At 57.7% G+C, this 21,581-nt stretch overlaps 2 protein-coding genes across 6 annotated transcripts; both read left to right on the top strand.

Moving 5' to 3' along the window:
- Positions 1 to 6,020: 6,020 nt before the first annotated feature.
- Positions 6,021 to 13,235, top strand: MATK (megakaryocyte-associated tyrosine kinase). 4 transcript variants are annotated; one of them, XM_032628718.1, is made up of 14 exons: positions 6,113 to 6,235; positions 6,709 to 6,796; positions 7,461 to 7,520; positions 7,908 to 8,021; positions 8,108 to 8,223; positions 8,310 to 8,529; positions 8,986 to 9,079; positions 10,493 to 10,558; positions 11,469 to 11,568; positions 11,644 to 11,728; positions 11,811 to 11,884; positions 11,999 to 12,194; positions 12,574 to 12,660; positions 12,756 to 13,235. In XM_032628718.1, the coding sequence occupies exons 2-14, from the start codon at positions 6,791 to 6,793 to the stop codon at positions 12,993 to 12,995; spliced, it is 1,458 nt and encodes a 485-aa protein (XP_032484609.1). In that variant the 5' UTR covers positions 6,113 to 6,235; positions 6,709 to 6,790; the 3' UTR covers positions 12,996 to 13,235. The 4 variants fall into 4 exon arrangements, 3 of the variants coding, with proteins under 3 accessions (XP_032484610.1, XP_032484609.1, XP_032484607.1); XM_032628719.1 differs by lacking the exon at positions 6,709 to 6,796 and having other exon boundaries at positions 6,021 to 6,235; positions 12,756 to 13,219; XM_032628716.1 differs by lacking the exons at positions 6,113 to 6,235; positions 6,709 to 6,796 and having other exon boundaries at positions 6,816 to 7,520.
- A 2,677-nt stretch (positions 13,236 to 15,912) lies between these two features.
- Positions 15,913 to 18,491, top strand: RAX2 (retina and anterior neural fold homeobox 2). 2 transcript variants are annotated; one of them, XM_032627970.1, is made up of 3 exons: positions 15,913 to 16,030; positions 16,797 to 17,028; positions 17,633 to 18,491. In XM_032627970.1, the coding sequence occupies exons 2-3, from the start codon at positions 16,816 to 16,818 to the stop codon at positions 17,969 to 17,971; spliced, it is 552 nt and encodes a 183-aa protein (XP_032483861.1). In that variant the 5' UTR covers positions 15,913 to 16,030; positions 16,797 to 16,815; the 3' UTR covers positions 17,972 to 18,491. The 2 variants fall into 2 exon arrangements, with proteins under 2 accessions (XP_032483861.1, XP_032483862.1); XM_032627971.1 differs by lacking the exon at positions 15,913 to 16,030 and adding an exon at positions 16,311 to 16,347.
- The last annotated feature ends 3,090 nt before the right edge of the window (positions 18,492 to 21,581 follow it).

The raw sequence follows: 21,581 nt of genomic DNA, 5'->3' as shown, positions 1-21,581 counted from the left end.
TTTCAGCATCCATAAGTAACATTTTATTGGAATGCAGCCGTACCTCTTCTCTTTCCCTTGTGTTCTCTCTCTCTGGTGGCTTTCGAGCTACAATGGCAGAGCTGAGTAGTCAAGACATGTGGCCCTTGACAGAGAGTTTGCTGACTCCTACGTTAGAGGATGAGGGTGTGGGGGACAGGATGGGGAGGATCAAGGTGGGATCCTGGAGCAGGGGCACAGGGGCAAGTCTTCCGGTACCTTGTGGATTACCCGCTGTCCCTCTGACTTTACCCTCTCACACAAGTCTGCGTTCATTTGTTCTGGGAGGGCCTACCGCGTGCCAGGCTCCAGAGATAAATGCTTGCCCAGGCCAGAGCCAGTCCCTGCCCTCGCTCACGGAGCCTACGCTCTGTCAAGGGGAGCAAGGGGAGTCAAAGGCAATCAACAGGAGCGAGTAAGACAGGGTAACTGGCAGTGATTCGGGCTTTGTTGGTGGGTGGCCCCTCTGAGTGGTCAGGCACCGTCTCTTGGAGGAGTTGGAAATGAGAAGAAGGAGGCTGCCTTGCGAAGAGCTGAGAGGAGCACACACTAGGAGGCCAAAAACAGCACGTGCAAAGGCCCTGAGGCTGGACGGTGCCTGGAGCATTTGAGGAATAGGAGAGAGCTGGGAGCAGAGAGGTGACAGCGGCCTGCCAAGCCACAGCGGGGAGCTGGGTTTCGCGAGCACAGCAGGCACCAGGGGAAGGTTCCAAGCCAGGAGGTGACACAGACCCAGGTTACATATATTGAACCCTTGAGCATGCCTGGGAAGTGAGGTGCCCAGCTCCACCTTTGGTGCAAGGAAGACGGGACCAAGGGAAAAGGGGGAAGAGCAGGCACCCTCTCCCATCAAAGGCAGATCCGCCTGAAGCTCACCCTTGGCACCCAAAGCGGGTCGTCCAAGAGGCCCTTCCTTGGACAAGTCAAGAATGGCTCAGCAGACCGCACTCTGGTTGCAAAGCATTTTTCCTCGAAAGAGGGGAGTATTCCTGCGCTGAATCCCCTGTGTCCCCTGGCAGGGAGAGAAAGCTAAATTTAAAGGTGTGTTAACTGGGGCAGTCTGATCCAGCCAAGTCTGATCCGGCGTGCTTCAGCCGAAGATCCACTGGGGCCCCACAGCTCAGCTGTCCCCACACCTGGCAGCAGCTGCCCTGCCTCACCTGCCCCTCCACATCCAGAAAGCTGTTACTGGCGCATTCTCTTTGGGAGGTCGACCGGGTGCCCCACACCTTGCCGGGCAGCCGGTATGTGGGCCCTGGAGCCAGACGGGCCTGAGCTTAAAGCCCAGCCCACCACTCCCCATGTCCTGGAGCATGGCACCCTCCGAGCCTCAGCTTTCTCATCTGCAAAATGGGTCCAATGAGAGCGCTCACCTCACAAGTGACAGGCACTGCTCATTACCTCTTCTCTCCCCAACATTCACTGGCTTAAAAAGTATGTTCTGAGCACGTGCTGTGTGCCAGGTACTGAGGCCACAGCAGTGAATGACACTGTCCAAAATCCCTGCCTTCAGGGAGCTGACGTTCTAGAGAAGACGCAGCCAGTGAACAAGATAAAGTAAAATATATGTTCGGTCTGAACGTGGTAGTTCTACAGAGCTTCAAAGGAAGGGGATGTGAAGTGTCAGCGGGTTGAAATATTCTGTGGGGTTTCTGGAATGTTGGGTATGTCTGGGGAAGTGTCCCAGGCAGGAGGAACAGGAATGCAAAGGCCCTGAGGTGGGCGTGAACCTGGGAGCTTTGAGGAAGAGGAGGCCAATGCTCCTGCCTCCCCCTCTTCCTTGGCCCCTAGTGTAAAGTCCATATTTCCCAGCTTCCCCTGCTCCTGGGTTTGGCCTTGTAGCTAAATTCTACCCAATGGGAAGAAGGGAAGATGTCATGTGCATCTTGCAGGAAAAGTCCTTAAGGGGAAGAGGTGCACCATTGTTCTCTGAAACTTCCTGCTTCCTATTGGCTGGAATGCAGATGGGATAGATGGAGCTTGAGCAGTCATCTTGTATCAAGAGGTGGAAATTCAAGTGCTGAGAGGGGCAGAGCCAGAAGACGCAGGAGCCTGGGTCCCCGTCACAGCCCTGGATTGCCTCCCTCAGAGAGGATTAATTCCTATCTAATTCAGACCTCTAGCACTGGGGGTCTTCCACCCCATGTAGCCAATCCTAATTCCAACTGATGCATTACGTAAAGTGCCTGTCACATGATGCCCTTTGTTCATGCCTACTACGATTTTCCTCTGTATTAGTAAAGGAGAATAAGAAATGTGCCCCGCCCTTGAGAAGTTTAGAACCCCAGTGGGGGAGTCCACGGGCCTGACTCTCAGCCCCAGCCAGCTGTGTGACCAAGGGCAAGCAGCCTCGCCTCTCTGTCTCAGCTGCTCCAATTCCAAAGAGAGAGGATTGGCCCCAATAATCTCCAGGAGTTTGGAGAAGGGAGGGTTGGGCAAACTGCAACAGTGAAAACAGGAGAAAGATGAGAAAGGTGATGAACAGTGAGATTTGGAAGAGCAAAAGAAAGGTCTTTGGGAGGGGGATGGGGTAGGTCCATCAGGGCTCCTCTGTTGCCAGCGCCACCTGACCCGGTGGGTGGACGGCGGATTTATCAGCTTGTGGAAGGGGACACCCAGGAGTTCCCTCTTCCTAGCTGGGTTTAGGGCAACCTAATCTGACTCACCAGTTCCACATCATAGAGTCCGTTCATTTCTTTTCTTTTCTTTTTTTTTTTGGCCACTCAGAATGTGGGATCTTAGTTACCCTACCAGGAATCGAACCCACACCTCCTGCATTGGAATCGCGGAGTCTTAACCACTGGACCGCCAGGGAAGCCCCGATTCTGTTCATTTCAACACCCAACTCCTGGTCCCATTTTCAGTATTAAGAATCCCTTTGGTTGCAAGTGGTAGAAACCCCCTCCTGAAGCCACCAAAAAGCAAAGACCAGCTTCCAACACTAGGCAGAGCATGAACTCCAGGCATGGCTGGATCCAAGCATTTGAATTCTCCCCGAGGGGTTCAGTCTCTCTGCTTCCCTTGGGCTGGTTCCTTCTCAGGCAGGCTGATGGGCTTAGTCACTAAGGCCAGGTCCACGCCCTTCACACAGCAAGATAAGAGGGCTACTGTTTTGTCCTTTCAGGGCATAGAAGTGGGGTCTTACTCTGAGAAGCGTGGGGAAGGCTTCAGAAAGATGGCGAGAGCTGGGGATGCCCGCTGGACAAGGGGGTAGGAGACATCCCAGGCAGAGGGGACAGCCAGGCAAACTCCTGCAGTTCAGCGCTGCCAGACTGGGAGATACTTGGTAGGAGCAGGAGACGAGGCCCGGGGGGTCAGCTGGAGGCTGAACACGAAGAGCCCTGAGTGCCGGACTGAGCATCTGAGGCTCTGTCCTCGGGCAGTGGGGAGCTATGCAAGGGTATAGAGTGTGGAGTGGGGGGGGCACAACCACGTATTCATCCCGTGTAGGTGCAGTGGAAGGTGTATGATAGCAAGGCGGAAAACTGGAGGCAACCAGGAGAGCAGGGAGGGGGCTTCTGTGTCACCAGCCTGCACCACATGGCTTGCCTGGGGCGGGGCGGGGTCAGAGAATTTCTGGAATCAAGTCAACAGGACTGAAATGTGGAGGGTGAGGAGCCTGGCACTGGGGAAGTCTGGGAGACCGATCCATGATGTGGCTACCAACTGGCTTCAGGCTGGTAGAAGGCAAGAGACAGGAGAAACTGGTATTGCCACCTCCAGGGACTAGAAGAGCCAACGCGTCTTTGTGATTCAAAGTGGCTGGTTCTTGGATGCCTCCAGAGATGGGGAGCTCACCCCTTATGACCCAAATAAACCATGGACTCAAATCTATCCCCCTAGGGTCAGGCACAGCTCCATGCCCCATGCCCACACCATGGGGGCCTCCCTCACCCAGGCCAGCCCTTGTTGCTTTGGGCACCTGATGCTGTCTCCTTTTAAGACTGCCGTCCAGAGCTTCCCTGGTGGCACAGTGGTTAAGAATCCGCCTGCCAATGCAGGGCACATGGGTTCGAGCCCTGGTCTGGGAAGATCCCACATGCCACGGAGCAACTAAGCCCATGCGCCACAACTACTGAGCCTGCGCTCTAGAGCCTGCAAGCCACTACTACTGAGCCCACGTGCCACAACTACTGAAGCCCGCACGCCTAGAGCCTGTGCTCCGCAACAAGAGAAGCCACTGCAGTGAGAAGTCCACGCGCCACAATGAAGAGTAGCCCCTGCTCGCCACAACTAAAGAAAGCCCGCGCGCAGCAACGAAGACCCAACACAGCCAAAAATTAATTAATTAATTAAAATTAAAAAAAAAGACTGTCCTCCAGTCTCAACACCTCTGGTTTCTCTGGTTATTCATTCCAGGGAAGAGCCTCCCAGAGTGTGGGACAAGGACCCCTGAGGGTCCTGGGGAGGATGTCGATGTTTCTCATGGATTTGCAGGGAGAGAAAGCAGACCCCTTCGACCTCCTCCCATCTCTCTGGCTGCATCAAGGAGAAAGTCTCCATGGGGTGCCAGGGTGTTGGGGTGTCTTAAGCACAGGCTCATGGCCTTGCTGAGCAGAGCAGGCCGACTTCCATCGTGGGCCTGGGGCCGCTGAAGTGACTCTAATGATGCTGCTGGGTTTCCGCTGTGGCTACTTTGACGTTGCATTTCTATTTTGGGCAAGTGTTGATGGTTTGCCATATATGGTTGGCCCCCAGTGACCCCGCTAAATGCCGGCTGCAGGGTCCCCAGCCCCTTGGTCCAAAGCAGTTCCTGTGGCTGGGAAGGGGGGGCTGGGGCACACCCTGGGATGATCCCACAGCCAGATCCATGGAGCACAGGGAGCCTGACGAGCAGGAAACCTCCCTGCAAATGCTGCCAGCATTAGTAAATTACACCACCACAGAGGAAGGCGTCCTCCCCCTTGCTCGCCTCCTACCTGCTTCCTTCACTGAGAATAACCCTTTGCCGGTTGGAGGGTCCCCTTCTGGAATGTTCCCCTTGGACTTACTGTCTCCTGTGTAATGTGAATGGGATCGTGCATTTTGTTTTGTATCACATTCTGGTAAGTGGTGGTTGTTTTTGACAACCAGAGATTTTAGCATTTTAATACACATAGTTTCTTAGTTTTTGTTGCATAATATTGCATGATATTGAATATCTGTAATTCTTGTAACTGGGCCTCTATTGCCAGAAGTCACATGACACCTTAGAGGCACAGACAGCCTTTTGGGGTACCAGAAAATTAAATTCTGGGCATCTTGCTTCATCACCCTGCTGAGATCAGCTTCATCCTTGTCCCAGCGGAGTCCTCCACTCATAGAAAGAATTGTAAGGGAGATCGCAGAGCGACAGCTGGAAGCCAGGCCCCCAGGCCATCAAATGCTCATCAAGTTGTCCTCTGAGCTGGAAGCTGGTGCTGCATGGCCCTACAGAGAAGGAAACTGAGGCTGGGAGGAGGCAGCACCTGCCTCTGGCACAGCTGCGTTGGCGCTGTGGAGGCCCCACTCTTACCGTCCAAGGATGGCTGCTCTGCCAGGAGGCCTCCAGTTCCAGATGATTTTTTTCCTGTGGCCCCAATTTTCCCTTAATGTCGTTGATGATGATAAGGATATTCATAGTGGTTGACATTTTGAGGGCTTTCTTTGCTCCAGGCACCAGCAGCCCTCTCCAGGGGCCAGGTACTGAAATGAGATCCTTGTTGTTAGAGGAGTTGACTGAGGGCGTTGGAAACCCAGTCAGAAGGGTTCACCGTGTTGTCTGCGCTCTGTGGCTTGCTTACCTCCCCGGACGGGAAGCTCACTCTCCTTCCTTTCCCTGTGCTCGCTTGGCACTAGCTCCACGCTCCAAGGTGTGGGTTCCCGGAATAGGCAGGGGTGCGCGCTCCGCAGCGCCGGGCCAGGGAGCGGCGTGGAGCCCGAGAACGCCGCTGGCCCCCGCCCTGGCCTCGCGGGAGGCGCCTGGGGCCTCGGAGGCGGGGCGGGGAGGGGCCGCCGGTGGCGGCGGCGCGCTCAGCAGACCGCAGTACGGCCGGCGCTAGGACCCGCGGGGGCCTCCCAGGCCGCCGCGCCTCCCGCTCCCCACCTCCTCAATCCCAGCCTTCCCCCCCCAAAATGAGGAAGCGGAGCAACTTGCTCCAAGTTGTGCAGCCGGGGCCGCCTCGGGGTGCGCAGCCGGCGCGCGGGGGCCCTCCTGGGGGCGGGCGCGGGGTGCGGCCCAGGGGCGACCCCTGAACAGGTGAGCGCGCCGGTGGGGATGGTGGGGAGAGACGGTGGGACAGTGGGGGGACCCCAAGGGCTCGCGGGTGGAGGTATGCCGGGCGAGCGCGGGAGGGGCCGGTGTGCGAGCGCGAGCGTGCGCGTCCGGGGCGCGCGTCCGGTACGCGGCTGGGGCGGGGGTGGTTAGATGCGACCAGGAGCGGGGTGGGGTGGGGTGGTATTTTTGTGGGTGCGGGTGTGCATGTCTGCAAGCCCCTGGGTGTGTGTATCCGCGGGTCCACGTGGAGGGATGTGCGCGTGTCTCCGAGCTGCGTGTGCGCGGCCCTGCGTGTAGCTCTGCGTGCCCGAGTGGCCCAGCGTCTGGCGCCCAGGTGTTCAAGTGTGGGTTTGTGTGTGGTGGGGGGGGGGGGGGGCCGGTACACACGTTTCCGAATGTCCGAGAGTCTGTGCGTGTGTTCACACGTGTAGACGTGTGTGCACAACTGTCTCTAGGAGAACCTGCTTTTGCTTGCATACCCGCGTGCCTGTGGGTACCTGTGTCCACCTGTGTGTTTCTGTGTGTACATGGATCAGTATGCGTGTGAGTACACGTAGGGCTGGGGATTTCTGGGGGCACATATTCGAAGAGCAGAGACTCACCCCTCCCAACCTGTCCCACAGCCCAGCCACCTGGTGGGGTCCATGGGGGAAGCAGGGGGCGGAAATGCCCCGGCCCCAGCAGCAGCGAGGGACTTTGTGTGTCCGTCCTGGGTTGGCGTGGGGTGGGAGAGGGGAGAGGCTCAGCTGGCGGCCACAGGAGCCCAGCAGGGCTGCACTGCTCCGGCCCCCACCCCCTTCAGGGTCAAAGATTCTTAGGAATGACCTTGAATCATCCTCTATTTCCTTGTCCTGTCCCTGCCTACTTACCAGAAAAGAGGAAGAACCAGGCTCCATTAGGTGGCTCCAAGCTCCCCACGCAACTGTGTGGGCTGCTGGGGCCTGAGTCAGCCCCTGGCCACTTGCTCTGTGCCTGCCTTGTGCCTCAGTTTCCCTTTGGGGATGATGGCGGGGTCAGGCTCCATGCTAAGGAACTCTTCCAGGGAAAGACCACCTCCTCAGAGGGGCTTGGGGAGCCCCTACAAGCCTGGGGAGGCCGGCTGGCTGTCACCTCCACCTGGCCTGAGCTGGAAGTGGCAGTCATGGCCCCTGGGGCCCCAGCCTCGCTTAAATCTGGGCTCTCCAGCTGGTCTCTGCCCCCTCCCCAGGGGAGCCCTCGCTTCCTCCACGCCTGGCACCCCTCACCCATCTCAGCCAGGATGCCAACGGTGAGTACCCCCAACTTGGGTGCCTGTGCCCTGGCCCTTCCTCTGCTCAGTCCACAGGAGCTCCACTCCATGGGGAGCGGGAGGTTTACTGTCTGACCCGTGGCCCCTTGGCGGTGTGTGCCAATCTTCCTCTATCACTTGCTCTTCTTTCACCCTTTCCTCCTGCCCTCCTGCTCTCCTGCCCTCCTGCCCTGGGCCCCCGCTCTGTGACTCTGATATGTCCACTGCTCGCTCCCTCGACCTCTCTCCTCTCCTCTCTCCCTGTGTGCTATTTGTGGTCTCTGCCTCAATCCAGTCTTTCTCTCTCCTCTGGGCCTCTCTCTCCCCTCACCCCGCATCTCTCTCATGACCCCTTTCCCCCTCTCGGCACCCCCCCCCCCCCGCTAGAGGCGCTGGGCCCCAGGCACCCAATGCATCACCAAGTGTGAGCACACGCGCCCCAAGCCCGGGGAGCTGGCCTTCCGCAAGGGTGACGTGGTCACCATCCTGGAGGCCTGCGAGGTGAGTGGGGAGGGGGCGTGTGCCTGGGGAGAGGGGACTCCGCCAGGAAACCATCCCACTGACCCCACCTGGCTCCCTTCCCGCAGAACAAGAGCTGGTACCGCGCCAAGCACCACGCCAGCGGGCAGGAGGGGCTGCTGGCGGCGGGCGCACTGCGGGAGCGCGAGGCCCTCTCTGCGGACCCCAAGCTCAGCCTCATGCCGTGAGTCGTGGGGAAGAGACCGGGACCGGGGCGGGGTCAGCGGGTCCCGGCCAGCCATGCCCAGCCCGCCTTCCCGCCGGCCGCAGGTGGTTCCACGGGAAGATCTCGGGCCAGGAGGCTGTGCAGCAGCTGCAGCCGCCCGAGGACGGGCTGTTCCTGGTGCGAGAGTCCGCGAGGCACCCGGGCGACTACGTGCTGTGCGTGAGCTTCGGCCGTGACGTCATCCACTACCGTGTGCTGCACCGCGACGGCCACCTCACCATCGACGAGGCGGTCTGCTTCTGCAACCTCATGGATATGGTGGAGGTGCGGCCGTCCACAGGCCCGGGACCCCAGAGCCCATGCCCCCCCATTGCGGAGATGGAGGGATGCCAGGCTCCACCCTATCCCGACGGCTGGCTGGACATGGGACCCCAGAGGTGTCTGCTCCCCAATGGGGAGAAGGAGGGGCTGGTCTCCATGGTCTGAGTCCTCCAGGTCCCACCTCCAGAGACTGGGGTGACTCCTCTGGGAACACCTAGGAACCTCCGATTTGACACCAATGCCAAGACACTCCCCATCCTCCTGTTTCCTGCTAGTCTGCATCCTTTCCTGTTCCCATGGAAACCAGCCTAAAGAGTCCTGTGGGAACGAACCCCCTCTCCTCTTCCCCAGCTCCCACCCACCCCATCCAGAGGTCCCCCCAGGAAGGGGATGGGATGCAGGGGTTCCCTCACCCACGGGGTGGGCTCATGGCTGCCTCTGCCCTGCCCCACCCTGCAGCATTACAGCAAGGAGAAGGGGGCCATCTGCACGAAGCTGGTGAAACCCAAGAGAAAGCAGGGCACCAAGTCAGCGGAGGAGGAGCTGGCCAAGGGTAGGCGGCCCCGCCCTTCTGCTCAGTGTTAGCCTGGCCTGGGGAGGCAGGGCCCTGGGGCCTGGGCACAGGGCCAAGGCCATATCACCTGAGCAGGTCGCTGTGCCTGCCTCTGCAGGCAGAAGACCTGCGCTGCCCTTGGGCGGGGCGGGGCACAATATTGATCTGGTTCTCACACCTGCTGCTTCCCCCCACCCCGACCCCTGCCTCTGTTCCCATCATCCCTGAGCCAGAAACCCTGGGCAGATCCTCGATGTCCCCCACCCTCCCACACCCCCTCCATGGCCAAGTTCTAACACCTGTTAAACCTGGCCCCTCCCCAGGACTTCCAGTGGTTAGGACTCCGCGCTTCCACTGCAGGGAGTGGCAAGGGTTCACTCCCTGGTCGGGGAACTAAGATCCCACAGCCACCTGGCGCCGCCAAAAAATAAAAACTAAAATCCGGCCCCTCCCTGCCTGGCTGCCCCTGCCCTAGCCCAGCCTCAGACAGTCCAGTCAGACCACCTCTTCCCTGAGGGAGTGTCCTCCTTCCTCCCAAACCCTGTGGCCTCAGAGGCAGCTGTCTACCGTGAAAATCACCCATATCACTCCCCTGCCTAAAGAAGGGAGTTCGGGCAGCTCCACTGCCTTCTAGAACCCTCCCCTGTGGCCGAGCTATCTTTCCTGCTTCATCTACAAAGCCCTTCCTCTATTCCACAAGCCCCTGGGGTTGTGTGACTCCTCGTTTCCTCTCATGCCTCTGTACTGTTGTGTCTTCTATTCTCCTCACCTGAAATGCTTTTCCAGCCCTTGAGGAGTGAAATCCTCCATGCTCAGAGCCAATGTGCCCTACCGTGGCCACCCCTTTTGAACCTGGTGATCGTGGCTGTCTCCTTGGAAGTGTCTTGGGGATGGCACCTGGGTGGAGGCTGGTGTCACCGTGTCTGCTTGTACTCAGGGGCTCGTGATTTGGAGAGGGGCTTTGGGGAGGTAGAGGAGGAGACCTACAGAACCTGCTGGGGGCGGGGGGGAAGAACACAGGGGTGCTTGAGAGAAAGATCAGGGAAGCTGGAACACAGATGAGCGCTGGAAGATTCTGGAAGGTTCCAGAACCTTTACCAGAAGGTTCTGGAAGCTTTACCAATCTCTGTTGTATTTTTTGGCCCGTGTGTGTGTGTCCCTGGGTGGTCAGGGATAAAGGATCGTAAAGGAAGAGCCTACAGGGTCCTTGGAAGGACACAGTCTCCAGATGGAACAGAGAAGGGCTCTGTTGCTTTTGGCCGCCCGATAACTGGTACCAGGAGTGCGGAGCCTCAGACACGCCCTTGGGCCACTGTGGGGATGCATGCCACAGGGCCTGGTCTCCCGCCAGGTGGAGCTGCCGTGGGAGGGACTGGCACCTGGCAGCCCTCTGACCGGGTCTCCCCCCGACAGCCGGCTGGTTACTGAACCTGCAGCATTTGACGTTGGGAGCGCAGATCGGAGAAGGAGAGTTTGGAGGTGAGCGGGGTGCCTGGCAGGGGCTGAAGGAGGGTGGGGGGGGGTCCCAGAGATGAATTCACATCCACATTTGATACCTACTTGCTGTGCGGCTGAGAACCCAAGGGCTCCTCTCTGTGAAAGGAGGTTCACGACAGCCGGTGCCAGGAGAAAGGTAGTTCAGGCAGGCGCCCAGCGGGCGTGAGCCCTTCACAACCCTGGGCTCTGGCGCACACTGGTCCCTCTGGTCCCTCTTTTGTTTTGTTGTTGTTGTTTTTCCCGGCCGCACTGCATGGCATGCAGGATCTTATTCCCCAACCGGGATGGAACCCCCGCCCCCTGCAGTGGAACGCTTATTCTTAACCACCAGATTGCCAGGGAAGTCCCTGTTCCCTCTCTTTTGATGCCGTTGCCTGAAGTTATTATCCTGGTAGGCCCCGGGGCCTAGATCAGGGCTCACAGACCTTCTCTGGAAAGGGCTGGAGTGTATGTATTTTCCATCTGTCACATCTGCTCAGCTCTGTCCTTGTAGCAGGAAAGCAGCCACAGGCCGCAGGGAGATGAACAGGCATGGCCGTGTGCCAATAAAACTTTATTTATGGACACTGAAATTGAATTCTGTGCAATTTTCATGTCATAAAATATTCTTCTCTTGATCTTTTTTCAACCATTTAAAAATGTAAAATCCCATTCTGAGCTTGCGAGCCTTGCAGAAACCCACGTTGGGACTGGATTGGGCCCGAGGGCTGGAGTTTGCAGACTGGTTTAGGTGATTCTCTTTGCTCAGGGATCTGGAGCTTGTAGGGGAGCGGTTTCCAGGCCTGGGGACCCACTGCTGCATCGGCATCCTTGGGGGTCAGTGTGAGTGGGTATGTCCCTGTGTCTGTCCAGTCTCTGTGGGGTCCTGATCTCCTCCCCCACCGGCCCCCAGCCGTCCTGCAGGGTGAGTACCTGGGACAGAAGGTGGCCGTGAAGAACATCAAGTGCGACGTGACAGCCCAGGCCTTCCTGGACGAGACGGCGGTCATGACGTGAGTCCTGGTGAGGGGAGGGCATGCTGGGGTGGGGGTCCAAGCCACCTTCACCCCACACCCGCCTGCCCCCAGGAAGATGCAGCATAAGAACCTGGTGCGTCTGCTGGGTGTGATCCTGCACCAGGGCCTCTACATCGTCATGGAGCACGTGAGCAAGGTGGGGGCAGGGCCTGAGGGTCGGGCCGGGTGCGGCCGAGCAGCCTCCAGCAGCCCTCACCCCACCCGTGTCTCCCACACAGGGTAACCTGGTGAATTTTCTACGAACGCGGGGCCGGGCCCTTGTGAACACCCCCCAGCTCCTGCAGTTTTCCCTGTGAGTAGGGCTCCCGGGGGCAGGGAGACCGAGGCACGGAGCAGGGAGGAGCCTGGCCTTGGGAGTCTGTGGTCCAGGCACCCGAGCCCCGTGCCCGCCACCCCTCCACTCCAGGCACGTGGCCGAGGGCATGGAATACCTGGAGAGCAAGAAGCTGGTGCACCGAGACCTGGCTGCCCGGAACATCCTCGTGTCCGAGGACCTGGTGGCCAAGGTCAGCGACTTTGGCCTGGCCAAAGCCGAGCGGAAGGGGCTGGACTCCAGCCGGCTTCCAGTCAAGTGGACGGCACCCGAGGCTCTCAAACACGGGGTGAGCCCCCCTTCCCCCCCAGGGCCCTTGGAACCCTAGCTCCCCTGTGCGACCCTGGGCCTGTCTCTTGCCTCTCTGAACCTCCAAGGGACTGGCTCCGCCTCTCTGGTAAGCCCTTGGCCCATAATTGTTCCTTTTAGCCCCAGTCTGGGCCTTGGTCTCCTCATTTCTGAAACAGTCTTGGGCTCAGCAAGTGAGAGCAAGAATAACCTCGTTCTTGCACTGAGTCTGGGTTGGGGGGTGGGGCGGATTCAGAGGCAGGAGCCTATTGGGAGGAGACCTGGGACTAAAGGTCAACCCAGGGGGACTTCCTGGAGGAAGCAGGGGCTGGGGCAGAAGCCCTGAGGGGTCCCTCTCCCCCTGATCTCTGGCCCCACAGAAGTTCTCCAGCAAGTCGGACGTCTGGAGTTTCGGTGTGCTGCTGTGGGAGGTCTTCTCATACGGCCGGGCTCCGTACCCCAAGATGGTGAGCAGGGACGGGGGGGCGGCACTGGGTCTCCCGCAGGCCTAGGGGTCGTGATCCTGACCCCCAGCCCGCACCGGCGTGCCCTCTGCCCATAGTCGCTGAAGGAGGTGTCAGAGGCCGTGGAGAAGGGGTACCGCATGGAGCCCCCCGAGGGCTGCCCGGGTCCCATCCACGCCCTCATGGGCAGCTGCTGGGAGGCTGAGCCTGCTCGCCGGCCGCCCTTCCGCAAACTGGCTGAGAAGCTGGCCCGGGAGCTGCGCAGTGTGGGCGCCTCGGCCCCCAACGGGGGGCAGGATGCAGACGGTCCCACCTTGCCCCACAGCCAGGAGCCCTGACCCTGCCCGCGGGGCCTCGGGCCCCAGAGAACTGAGACAGTGGGGGGCACAGGGTGGGGACTCGGGCCAGGCCTGAGGAGCGGCAGGGCCAGCGAGCTGCCCGCCCGGCTCACATCACAGGGGCAGGCTGCATCGGGGTTGGGGGGGGGCTCTGGGCAGCCCGTGGGCACCACGGCCCCAGGGAAGTGAAGGATTAGCGCCTGGATAAAGACTGGTTCCAAGGACTGGATGTCTGAGTCTCTCTCTGCTACCACTCTGGGGACCCCATCACTTACTGGGGGTGATCTGCCTGCCCAGTTGTCTGCCCACTGAGGGGTTCACCAGGCTAGGACCTTGCAGCCCAGAGGGGCGTATATTTCCCCTGGGATGGGGCCAGGAGACCCCCAGGCCAGGGATCACAGCCACCCGTAGAGCCACTTGCCATCACCCACGGGTCCGCCACCTCCTTTGGTGGCAAAGACCCCACCGTAGCCCTCAGGGTCCCAGGTGCAAAGGACAGTGGGAGAGTGCCAGCGGCTGCGGACATCCGAGTCCCCTGTCCTGGCATCCTCTTTTCCTCAGCCTTGCCCCTCGTCCCCTCCTGGGGTGCTCCAGTGTGGCTATATCCCCCACCTGTCATGACCTAACAGCCTCACCCGGTGACTCCAGGGAACACTCGCTGAAAAAAAGCCAGCTGCACGGCCTGTCCCAAGGCCCTGCCCCTCCCGTCCACTCTCGAGCGGGGGCTGGGGCTCCGGGCTTGCACCCCCAGCTTCAAATCCTGACTCGACCCGTAGCTGTGTGGCCCGGGCTTGCCGTGAGCCACTGCATCAAACTGAGGGCGTGTCTGGGATGGGGGGTGTTAGTTCTAAACTCGGGGTGTCCTGGGCAAACTAGAGGGGTGGTCCTCCTCCATGGGCCCCCAGAGCCTCCTCTATGATCAGACGTCTCTTCCGGGGGAGACATGAGGACCCCGAGGGCTCACACCAGTGAAGGACTGAGAGCACACAGCTAGTGCTCAGCTCTTACCTGTGACTGTCAGCCACCCTCTCTCTGATGATGCTCCCAGACAGCCAGCCTCTAGGTTGCCTGAAGAGGGGGTTTCTGGCCAGCTCGGTGTGGGCCCCTCCCCAGGACCCCCTGAGCTGGTGAGGGGACACCAGACCACAGCACGGCCTCCCACCTTGACTGCCCCAACCCTGCCTGAGCGGAGCCTGAGAAATGTCTCAAGGTCACCCTGACCTCCTGCAGTTCCCCCCCTCCCTGCCCCGAGCCCTGCCCACCCTCTGGCCTCAGTTTCCCCACCAGCACCTGAAGGGGTTTAGCGATTCTTCCTGGGGGAGAAATGAAGGGTGGGAGGCTGGAGGGGCTGAGAGTGGCCTGGCCCCCGCCTAATCCAGATGGAAGGTGGCCCCGCACTGCCCTGGCCTGCCCCTAATCCGGTGCTCTAAGCTGACACAGCGTCTGGACCTTCAGCCGCATCCTGCTAAATCGCCAAAGCCCCCTGGGCCTAACACCCAAATCCCTCCTGCGCCTCTTAACCCACCCGGAGCCAATTAGCTAAATGGGGCCTGTGAACAGAGCAGCTCTTTAGCGTTTCCAAGTGATGAAGCGTTAGGGGAATTACCTGCCCCCACTCCACAGAGCCCCAGCCCACCATACAGGCGGGGCAGCTGAGGCCTGGAGGGGCCCCAGGAGCCTGGGCTCAGGGCTTCTGGGGCCTCCCTGCCTGGCCAACCCCTTGGGTATCAAGCCCCCTGCCCACCGGGCCGTCCCTCCTCGTCCAAGGCTGCTCACCCCTGCCCCCGACTTCTCCAGGGCCTGTAACCCTTTGCTGCATGTGAGTGTCTGAGCGTGTGCACTCATGCCGTGTGTGACTGCCTGTCTTCATCGCTTTCTCTTTCTCCGTGTGTGCCTTTCCCCTACAAAGCCAACATTCCCTACATTCCCTTATCTATACAAAGCCAGCAGAGGTGAGATAAGGACTTATCTCTGCTTCCTCTGCACTCACTCCCTAGTCCATCCAGGGGCCTGGGTCTCCCGCCTCGCTCCCCCGCTGGGACAAACTCCCTCTGTCCTCCTCCTGGGTCTCATCCTGCCCCCTCTCAACCCCAGTGCCCCTCCTCACTGTCTTCAGGGCACACACACCACCCCCCCCGCCGCCTGAGCCCCCAGTCTCCTTGGACTGGGGAGGGGGTTGGCAAACCAGTCTCAGGGGCTTCCCAAGATCCTGCTCCGGCTCTCAGGCCACCGCCTGAGAGACAGTCCCATCATCCACCTGTCCCAAAAACAGGGTCCGGGTATACCGGTCCTCTTCCCTCCTCCTCAGACTTTCTCCCCCCAGATTTCTCTCCTGCCTCTCCCCCAGCCTTGCTCTGACCAGGCCTCTAGCATCCTCCTGGCCTCCCATCTTGCACACAATAGCTACTCATCCAAAATGCCATCTGTGCCCCTCCCATGCCCCACAACCTCCCATGGCTCCCCAGTACCCACCCCTTCACATCCAGTCTTGTCCAGAATTTACAGCCTTGTACTCCATCTCCCACTCTGATCACCTTCATTGAAAGAGCAACCTTCCCTCCCCTGCTTGAGTTTTCTCACCAGGCTTCTGACCACCTGACATGCTATATTTTACTTATATAGTTACAGATTATCTGTCTGTCTAGCTCCTCCACTAGGATGCCAGTTCCAAGATTTGTGTCTGTTTTGTTCACTGCTGTGAACAGTACCTGGTATACAGTAAGCTCAATAAGTGTTTACTGAGTGACTGAAAAGTGAACTTCTATTCATACCTCAAAACCCAGCTAAAATGCCCCATACTCCTTTGCCCTTCACAGTGGCCAGGGGGCCAACTGGAATTGCCTTCACCTCTGGGGACCTCAGCTTCCCCAACCCCCGTTGACATCTGTGAGTCTGAGAGGTTCTTTTTCTCACACCAGATGATAAAAAAAAAAGCCGTAACAGTGGACATTCATTAAGCACTCGCTGTATGCCAGTCACTGTGCGACGCTCTTTCCTTTCATCAGCTCATTGAGTCCCTGTGAGAGCCCCATGGGGTAAGTCCTGTTGTCGCCGTCTTACAGCTAGGGAAACTGAGGCCCAGAGAGGGGGAGGCTCTTGTTTATATCCTACAGCGAGGGGTGGCAGACCCAGGCTAATGGTGTCCCTCCAACCCCTGGAACCCAGCCCTCCCTCTGTGGCTCAGAGCAACCAGCACCTGGGCGGGAGGGGCCCTCTCAATTAATCACCTCGCTAATCCTCCTTCCACCCAACCCCAACCCCCTCGAGTCTGGCTGGGCCAGGCCAGCAGCAGACGGAGCTGGGCCGGCAGGGGCTGTCAGAGGGCCCGCTGGGAGCTGGGAGCACTGGGCAGGTGGGCACAGGTGGGCCTGGGTGGGAGTTGGGGGCAAAGAGAGCCCCCTAGGGCAGAAGACTGGGGGGTAAGGAAGTGTTCCTTAAGGCAGTGTCCCAGCTTCTGCCTTCCTGGGGGTCCTAGACACAGAGACAGAGAGATAAAGGGAGACACAGGCAGTCAGGGAGAGCTCCAGAGGGAAAGAGAAATAGAGGCAGCGGGGGGCTGGGGGGGGCGCGGACAGAGACACAGAGAAAAATGATCAGAGAGAAGGAAGTGGAGACAGAGTCAGGTGATCCGACATGGACAGAGAGGCTGGGGAGGCAGAAGGGATGCAGGACCCAGTGGAGGGAGAAGCCCCTCCATATCTTACCCCAGACCCAGCAGGGGCCGGGGGCTCCCCCGCCCTCCCCAACCTCAGTCCCTACCGTGTCTCATCCGCGCCGTCTGTCCTGCCGCCGCCCCGCCAGGTGAGGGCGAGGAGCAGCCATGTTCCTGAGCCCGGGCGAGGGGCCCGCTGAGGGTGGGCGGCCAGGGCCTGGCGAAGAGGCCCCCAAGAAAAAGCACCGGAGGAACCGCACGACCTTCACCACGTACCAGCTGCACCAGCTGGAGCGGGCGTTCGAGACCTCCCACTACCCGGATGTTTACAGCCGCGAGGAGCTGGCCGCCAAGGTGCACCTGCCCGAGGTGCGCGTGCAGGTGAGGGGACCCCCTAACAACCCGAGGAGGGAGCCGGTGCCAGGTATGAACCCTCCCAGTGCATGGGAAGGCTTCCTGGAGGAGGGGACGTGGGACTGGGGCCTTGATGTTTGAATAAGAATTTGCCATCTAGAAAGGAGAAAGGGCATTTTTCTAGCCCTCCAGAGCAATGTGTGCAAAGGGGTGAAATAGGAGGCATTTCCACAGAGCTGGGTGTTGAGGCAGGCGGAAGCGGAGGCAGAGAAGGAGCTTGGGAAGGGCCTCAAATGCCGAGCTCAGTGGCTGGAACTTCATGCCAAGGGCCAAGAGAGACCAGGAGGGAGGCCAGGGAGCCTGAGGGGCCCTGGACAAAGGCAAAGGCAAGGAGAGCCTGGATTCAGAAGACTTTGGGGCTGATTTGATGGGGGCCAAGAGGCAGAGATCCTGCTCTCAATACAGCCATCTCCTTGGGGTAGGTAACACCATATGTTGGCACTGCAACAGGTGGGGGTCAGGTTAGAGAGCAGGCAGAACCCGGAGAGGCTGGGAGGCCCAGAGCAGTAAAGAGTGGCCTCGCCTCACCCCACCAGCCCTGACCCAGGAGCACCTCTCTTGCTGCTTCCAGGTGTGGTTCCAGAACCGCCGGGCTAAGTGGCGCCGCCAGGAGCGTCTGGAGTCAGGCTCCGGGGCCGTGGCAGCCCCGAGGCTCCCCGAGGCCCCAGCACTACCCTTTGCCCGCCCTCCCGCCATGCCACTGCCCCTGGAGCCCTGGCTGGGCCCTGGGCCCCCAGCCGTGCCGGGACTCCCGCGCCTCCTGGGCCCGGGTCCGGGGCTTCAGGGGTCCTTCGGGCCCCACACCTTTGGTCCAGGCTTCACGGACGGTTTCACCCTGGAGGAGGCGTCCTTGCGGCTGCTGGCCAAGGAGCACGTGCAGGCTCTGGACAGGGCCTGGCCATCGGCCTGAACCTGGTGTCTGCCCAGCCCTCCCTCCTCAGCCTGTCTGTGGCCACCCATGCCGGGTCCCCCACCCCACCACCACCTCCTTACCCTGCCTTGCAGGGTAACTGGCCCCCGGTTTCAAGAAGGAGGTGGCCAGAGGATCCCCGGCCAGGGGCATGGGTCCCTGGCCTGGTCTCAAGGGAGTCTGTGCCCTCGTGGGGCCTCAGTCTCCCCATCTGTCAAGTGGGCGTGGGTGGGCTGGATTCTGAGGTTCTTAGACTGCAATCAGGAGCCACTGGGGTGTGAATTCTGAGTTGATGAGTCTAAATCCCTCCGCCTGCTGCCCCCTCTCTAAGAAATAACAAGTAACAGCAGTAGCAGCTCATGTTCAACCCACCCCCTTTCACTGTGTGCTCCCCACGTGCCCATTGCTTTACCCCACGAGGTGGGCATGGCCACCAGCCTCATCTTTCAGGGGAGGAAACTGAGGCCCAGAGAGGGGAAGCCAGTTTCTTGAGGCCACACAGCCAGTAGGGGGCGGAGCTCTTTTTTTTTTTTTTTTTTTTTTTTTTTGGCGGAGCTCTTTTTAAACTCATTGCCTGACTCCATCACCCCAGGCCCCATGCCGGACCCAGGCTGGGCGCTAACAGGGGACTCTCTGCTGAGGCTGGGCGAATACTGTCTGTCCCTGCTCCTCCCAGTTACCACGGTGTGGCTTATGTCCCCACTGGCCACAGCCCCCATCGTGTCTCCCAGCCCACTGTGTGGGTTGGGGGGGGGGGTCGGGGCCCTGGTGACAAGGCCAGCATTTGTTCTGTCCAACCCATGTTTCCCACGTGGCAGTCCTCACCTCCCTTCAGCCAGGGGATACAGGGCAGGACCCGCCCAAGACTGTCCGGGTCTGGACTGGGTTGAGAACCGGGCTCCTGACCCTCACCCAGGTCTCTGTTGAAGAGTCTCAGAACAACCACCACGTCTGGAAGGGGTTCTGTGTGTGTATATATATAGTAACAGCTTTACTGAGGTAAGATTTCCATAAAGTTAATTACACGTGCTTAAAGCATACCACTTGGTAAGCCTTGACGTCTCTGTACACTCCTGGAAGCCTCGCCACGGTCACGTGACGTGCGCACCCCTTCAGCTGCTGCGTGCCTTCCCAGTCCTCTCCCACCCCACCCGCCCCTCCCCACACGACCATTCGTCTGCTTCTGTCACTGGACATTCACTTGAGTTTCCTAAGGATTTATAGAAAGGAAACCACACAGGATGTCTTCTTTACTAGGTTTTGTCTGGTTTCTTATGCCGAGGACAATTATTTTGAGAGGCATCCAGGCGGACCCCCTTTTCTTGGTGAGCCCTATTCCATAGTAGGGGATACACGTCTGTTTATTCACTCCTCTGGTTTGCTCTGGGGTGGGTTCCAGCTTGGGATGATTATGAATTAAACTGCTGTGGACATTTGTGTACATGACCTACACCTTCATCTTTCTTGGGGAAATCCCTGTGTATGGATTTTAGCCGTTCTCAGGTGTGACACGGCATCTCGCTGTGGGCTTACTTTGCTTTTCCCTCTTGACACATGGTGCTGAGCATCTTTCCATGCGCTCGTTTGCCATCTGTGCATCTTTGGTGAAATGTCCGAATCTCTTATCTATTTCTATATACTAACAGTAAGCACTTGGAAAAGGAAATATTTACGTGTTTAAGGTACCATTTAAAATAGTATCAAAAAAAAAAATAAAATAAAATAAAATAAAATAGTATCAAAACCATCAAACACCTCGGAATAAGTTGGACAAAAGACGTACAGCTGCTTGACACTGAAACTCAAAATATTGTTGAGGGAAACAAAAGAAAACGTGAGTGAATGAAGGGATATGATATACCCATGGAGTTGGAAGGTTCACAAGATGTCAGATCTTCCCCAAATGGAGCTACAGAGTCAACGCAATCCCAATTAAAATCCCAACAGACCTTTTTTTTTTTTTTTGTAGAAACTGACTAAATGATTCTAAAATTTATATTAAAATACAAAGAACCTAGAATAGCCAAGGCAATCTAGAAGAAGAACGATACATTTGGAGGACTTACACTATTAGATATTGAGACTTTTAGAAAGCCGCAGTAATTAAAGGAGTGGGTTTTGGCCCAAGGATGGACAGGCAAGTTGACTGATGGAACCAAAGAAACAGACCCACATGTGAACGGTTGCTTGATTCACACCAAAGGCATCCCTGCACATTGGAGAAGGATTACCTCTCCAGCAAAGCGACCTGTATATGGAAAATACTGAACCTTGATCCCTGCCCCACACCATACACAAACGTTAAATGGATCATCAATCTAAGTGTGAAAGGCAGAACACTAAAGCTTTTAGAAAAAAAACTGTAGGGGAATGTCTTCAAGACCTTGGCACTTGGCAAATATATTATAAATGGGAAGTAAGGAATATTATACATCAGCAGAAAGACTGGACTTTGTAAAAGTTAAGAACTTATGTACATCAAAATATACCATTAAGAGAGAGCATAGGCAAACCACAGAAGGGGAGAAGATATTTGAAACATTGACCAGCAAAGGACCCATAGCCTTGACAATTAGAAAAAGGACAGACACACCAATAAGAAAAAGACAACCATTTTTTGGTTTAATGGGCAAAAGACACTTCGGTAAAGGCTCAATCCAAATAGTCACAACCTTATGAAATGGTATTCAATGTCAATTGTCATTAGAGAAATGCAAATTAAAGCCACAACAGAATATGCCCTATATGCCCATCAGAAGGTCTAAAATTAGACAGTATTTTGTGCTAATGGAACAATTTACACTTCACAAAACTTCGGCCGCATCCACCCAAGATGTTGTTCTCTTTGTACAACACAAGACTACACGACAAGGACAGACAAGCACCGTATACAGAGCTGGGCTGCCAACAGGGAGGAATCTCACCAACGTTGCTAAGTGAATGAAACCAGGACAAAAAGAGGACATACCGTAAGCTTAGACGTCTGTGAAATTCAAGAACAGGCAAAGACCTCACCTATAGGGTCTTCACAAAGCTAAACATAGAATTCCCATACGAACTAGCAACTCCACATCCAAATATACACTCCAAAGAACTGAAAGTATTTTCCCCCTCAAACAACAAGAAATCTCGAGATGGGCAATTCAGGGCTGCGGGTGCCGGTGCTCCTGTTCTTGGTGGCATTTGTCCTCATGGTTGCAAGGTGGCTTCTGCTCATTCAGGTATTGCAGCTGTATTCCAGAGAGGGGGAAGATGGAAAGACAGAGGCAAAATGCACGTGCCAGCTTTGTCTTTTTTTTTTTTTTTTAATGTGGAAAACAATTGCTTTCCCAGAAGCACCACCCGTGGGGCATCTGCTAACTCAGCGTTGGCCCCTCAGCTGTGGGGTGTGTCCATGAGGGTGATTAAGTGACAGGGTTGTCCCCAGTATCCACAAGACATAGGGAAGCCTGTTTGCAGTGGGAAGCAGGGTTAGCTCAAGACAAGGAAGGGGAGGGGTTGAGGGATGAGTAACCTCAGCTGTCACCTTCCTGGGCTTCAGTTTCCTCAACTGTCAAATGCGGCTGCAGAAGCTGTCTGTCCCCAGCAGGAAAGTGAAGAGGAAAGTGTT

Source organism: Phocoena sinus, chromosome 3 (assembly GCF_008692025.1).
Source record: "Phocoena sinus isolate mPhoSin1 chromosome 3, mPhoSin1.pri, whole genome shotgun sequence".
NCBI lineage: Eukaryota > Metazoa > Chordata > Mammalia > Artiodactyla > Phocoenidae > Phocoena > Phocoena sinus.
The sequence above is the reverse complement of the archived record's forward strand: the minus strand, read 5'-3'. Positions and strand labels throughout refer to the sequence as shown.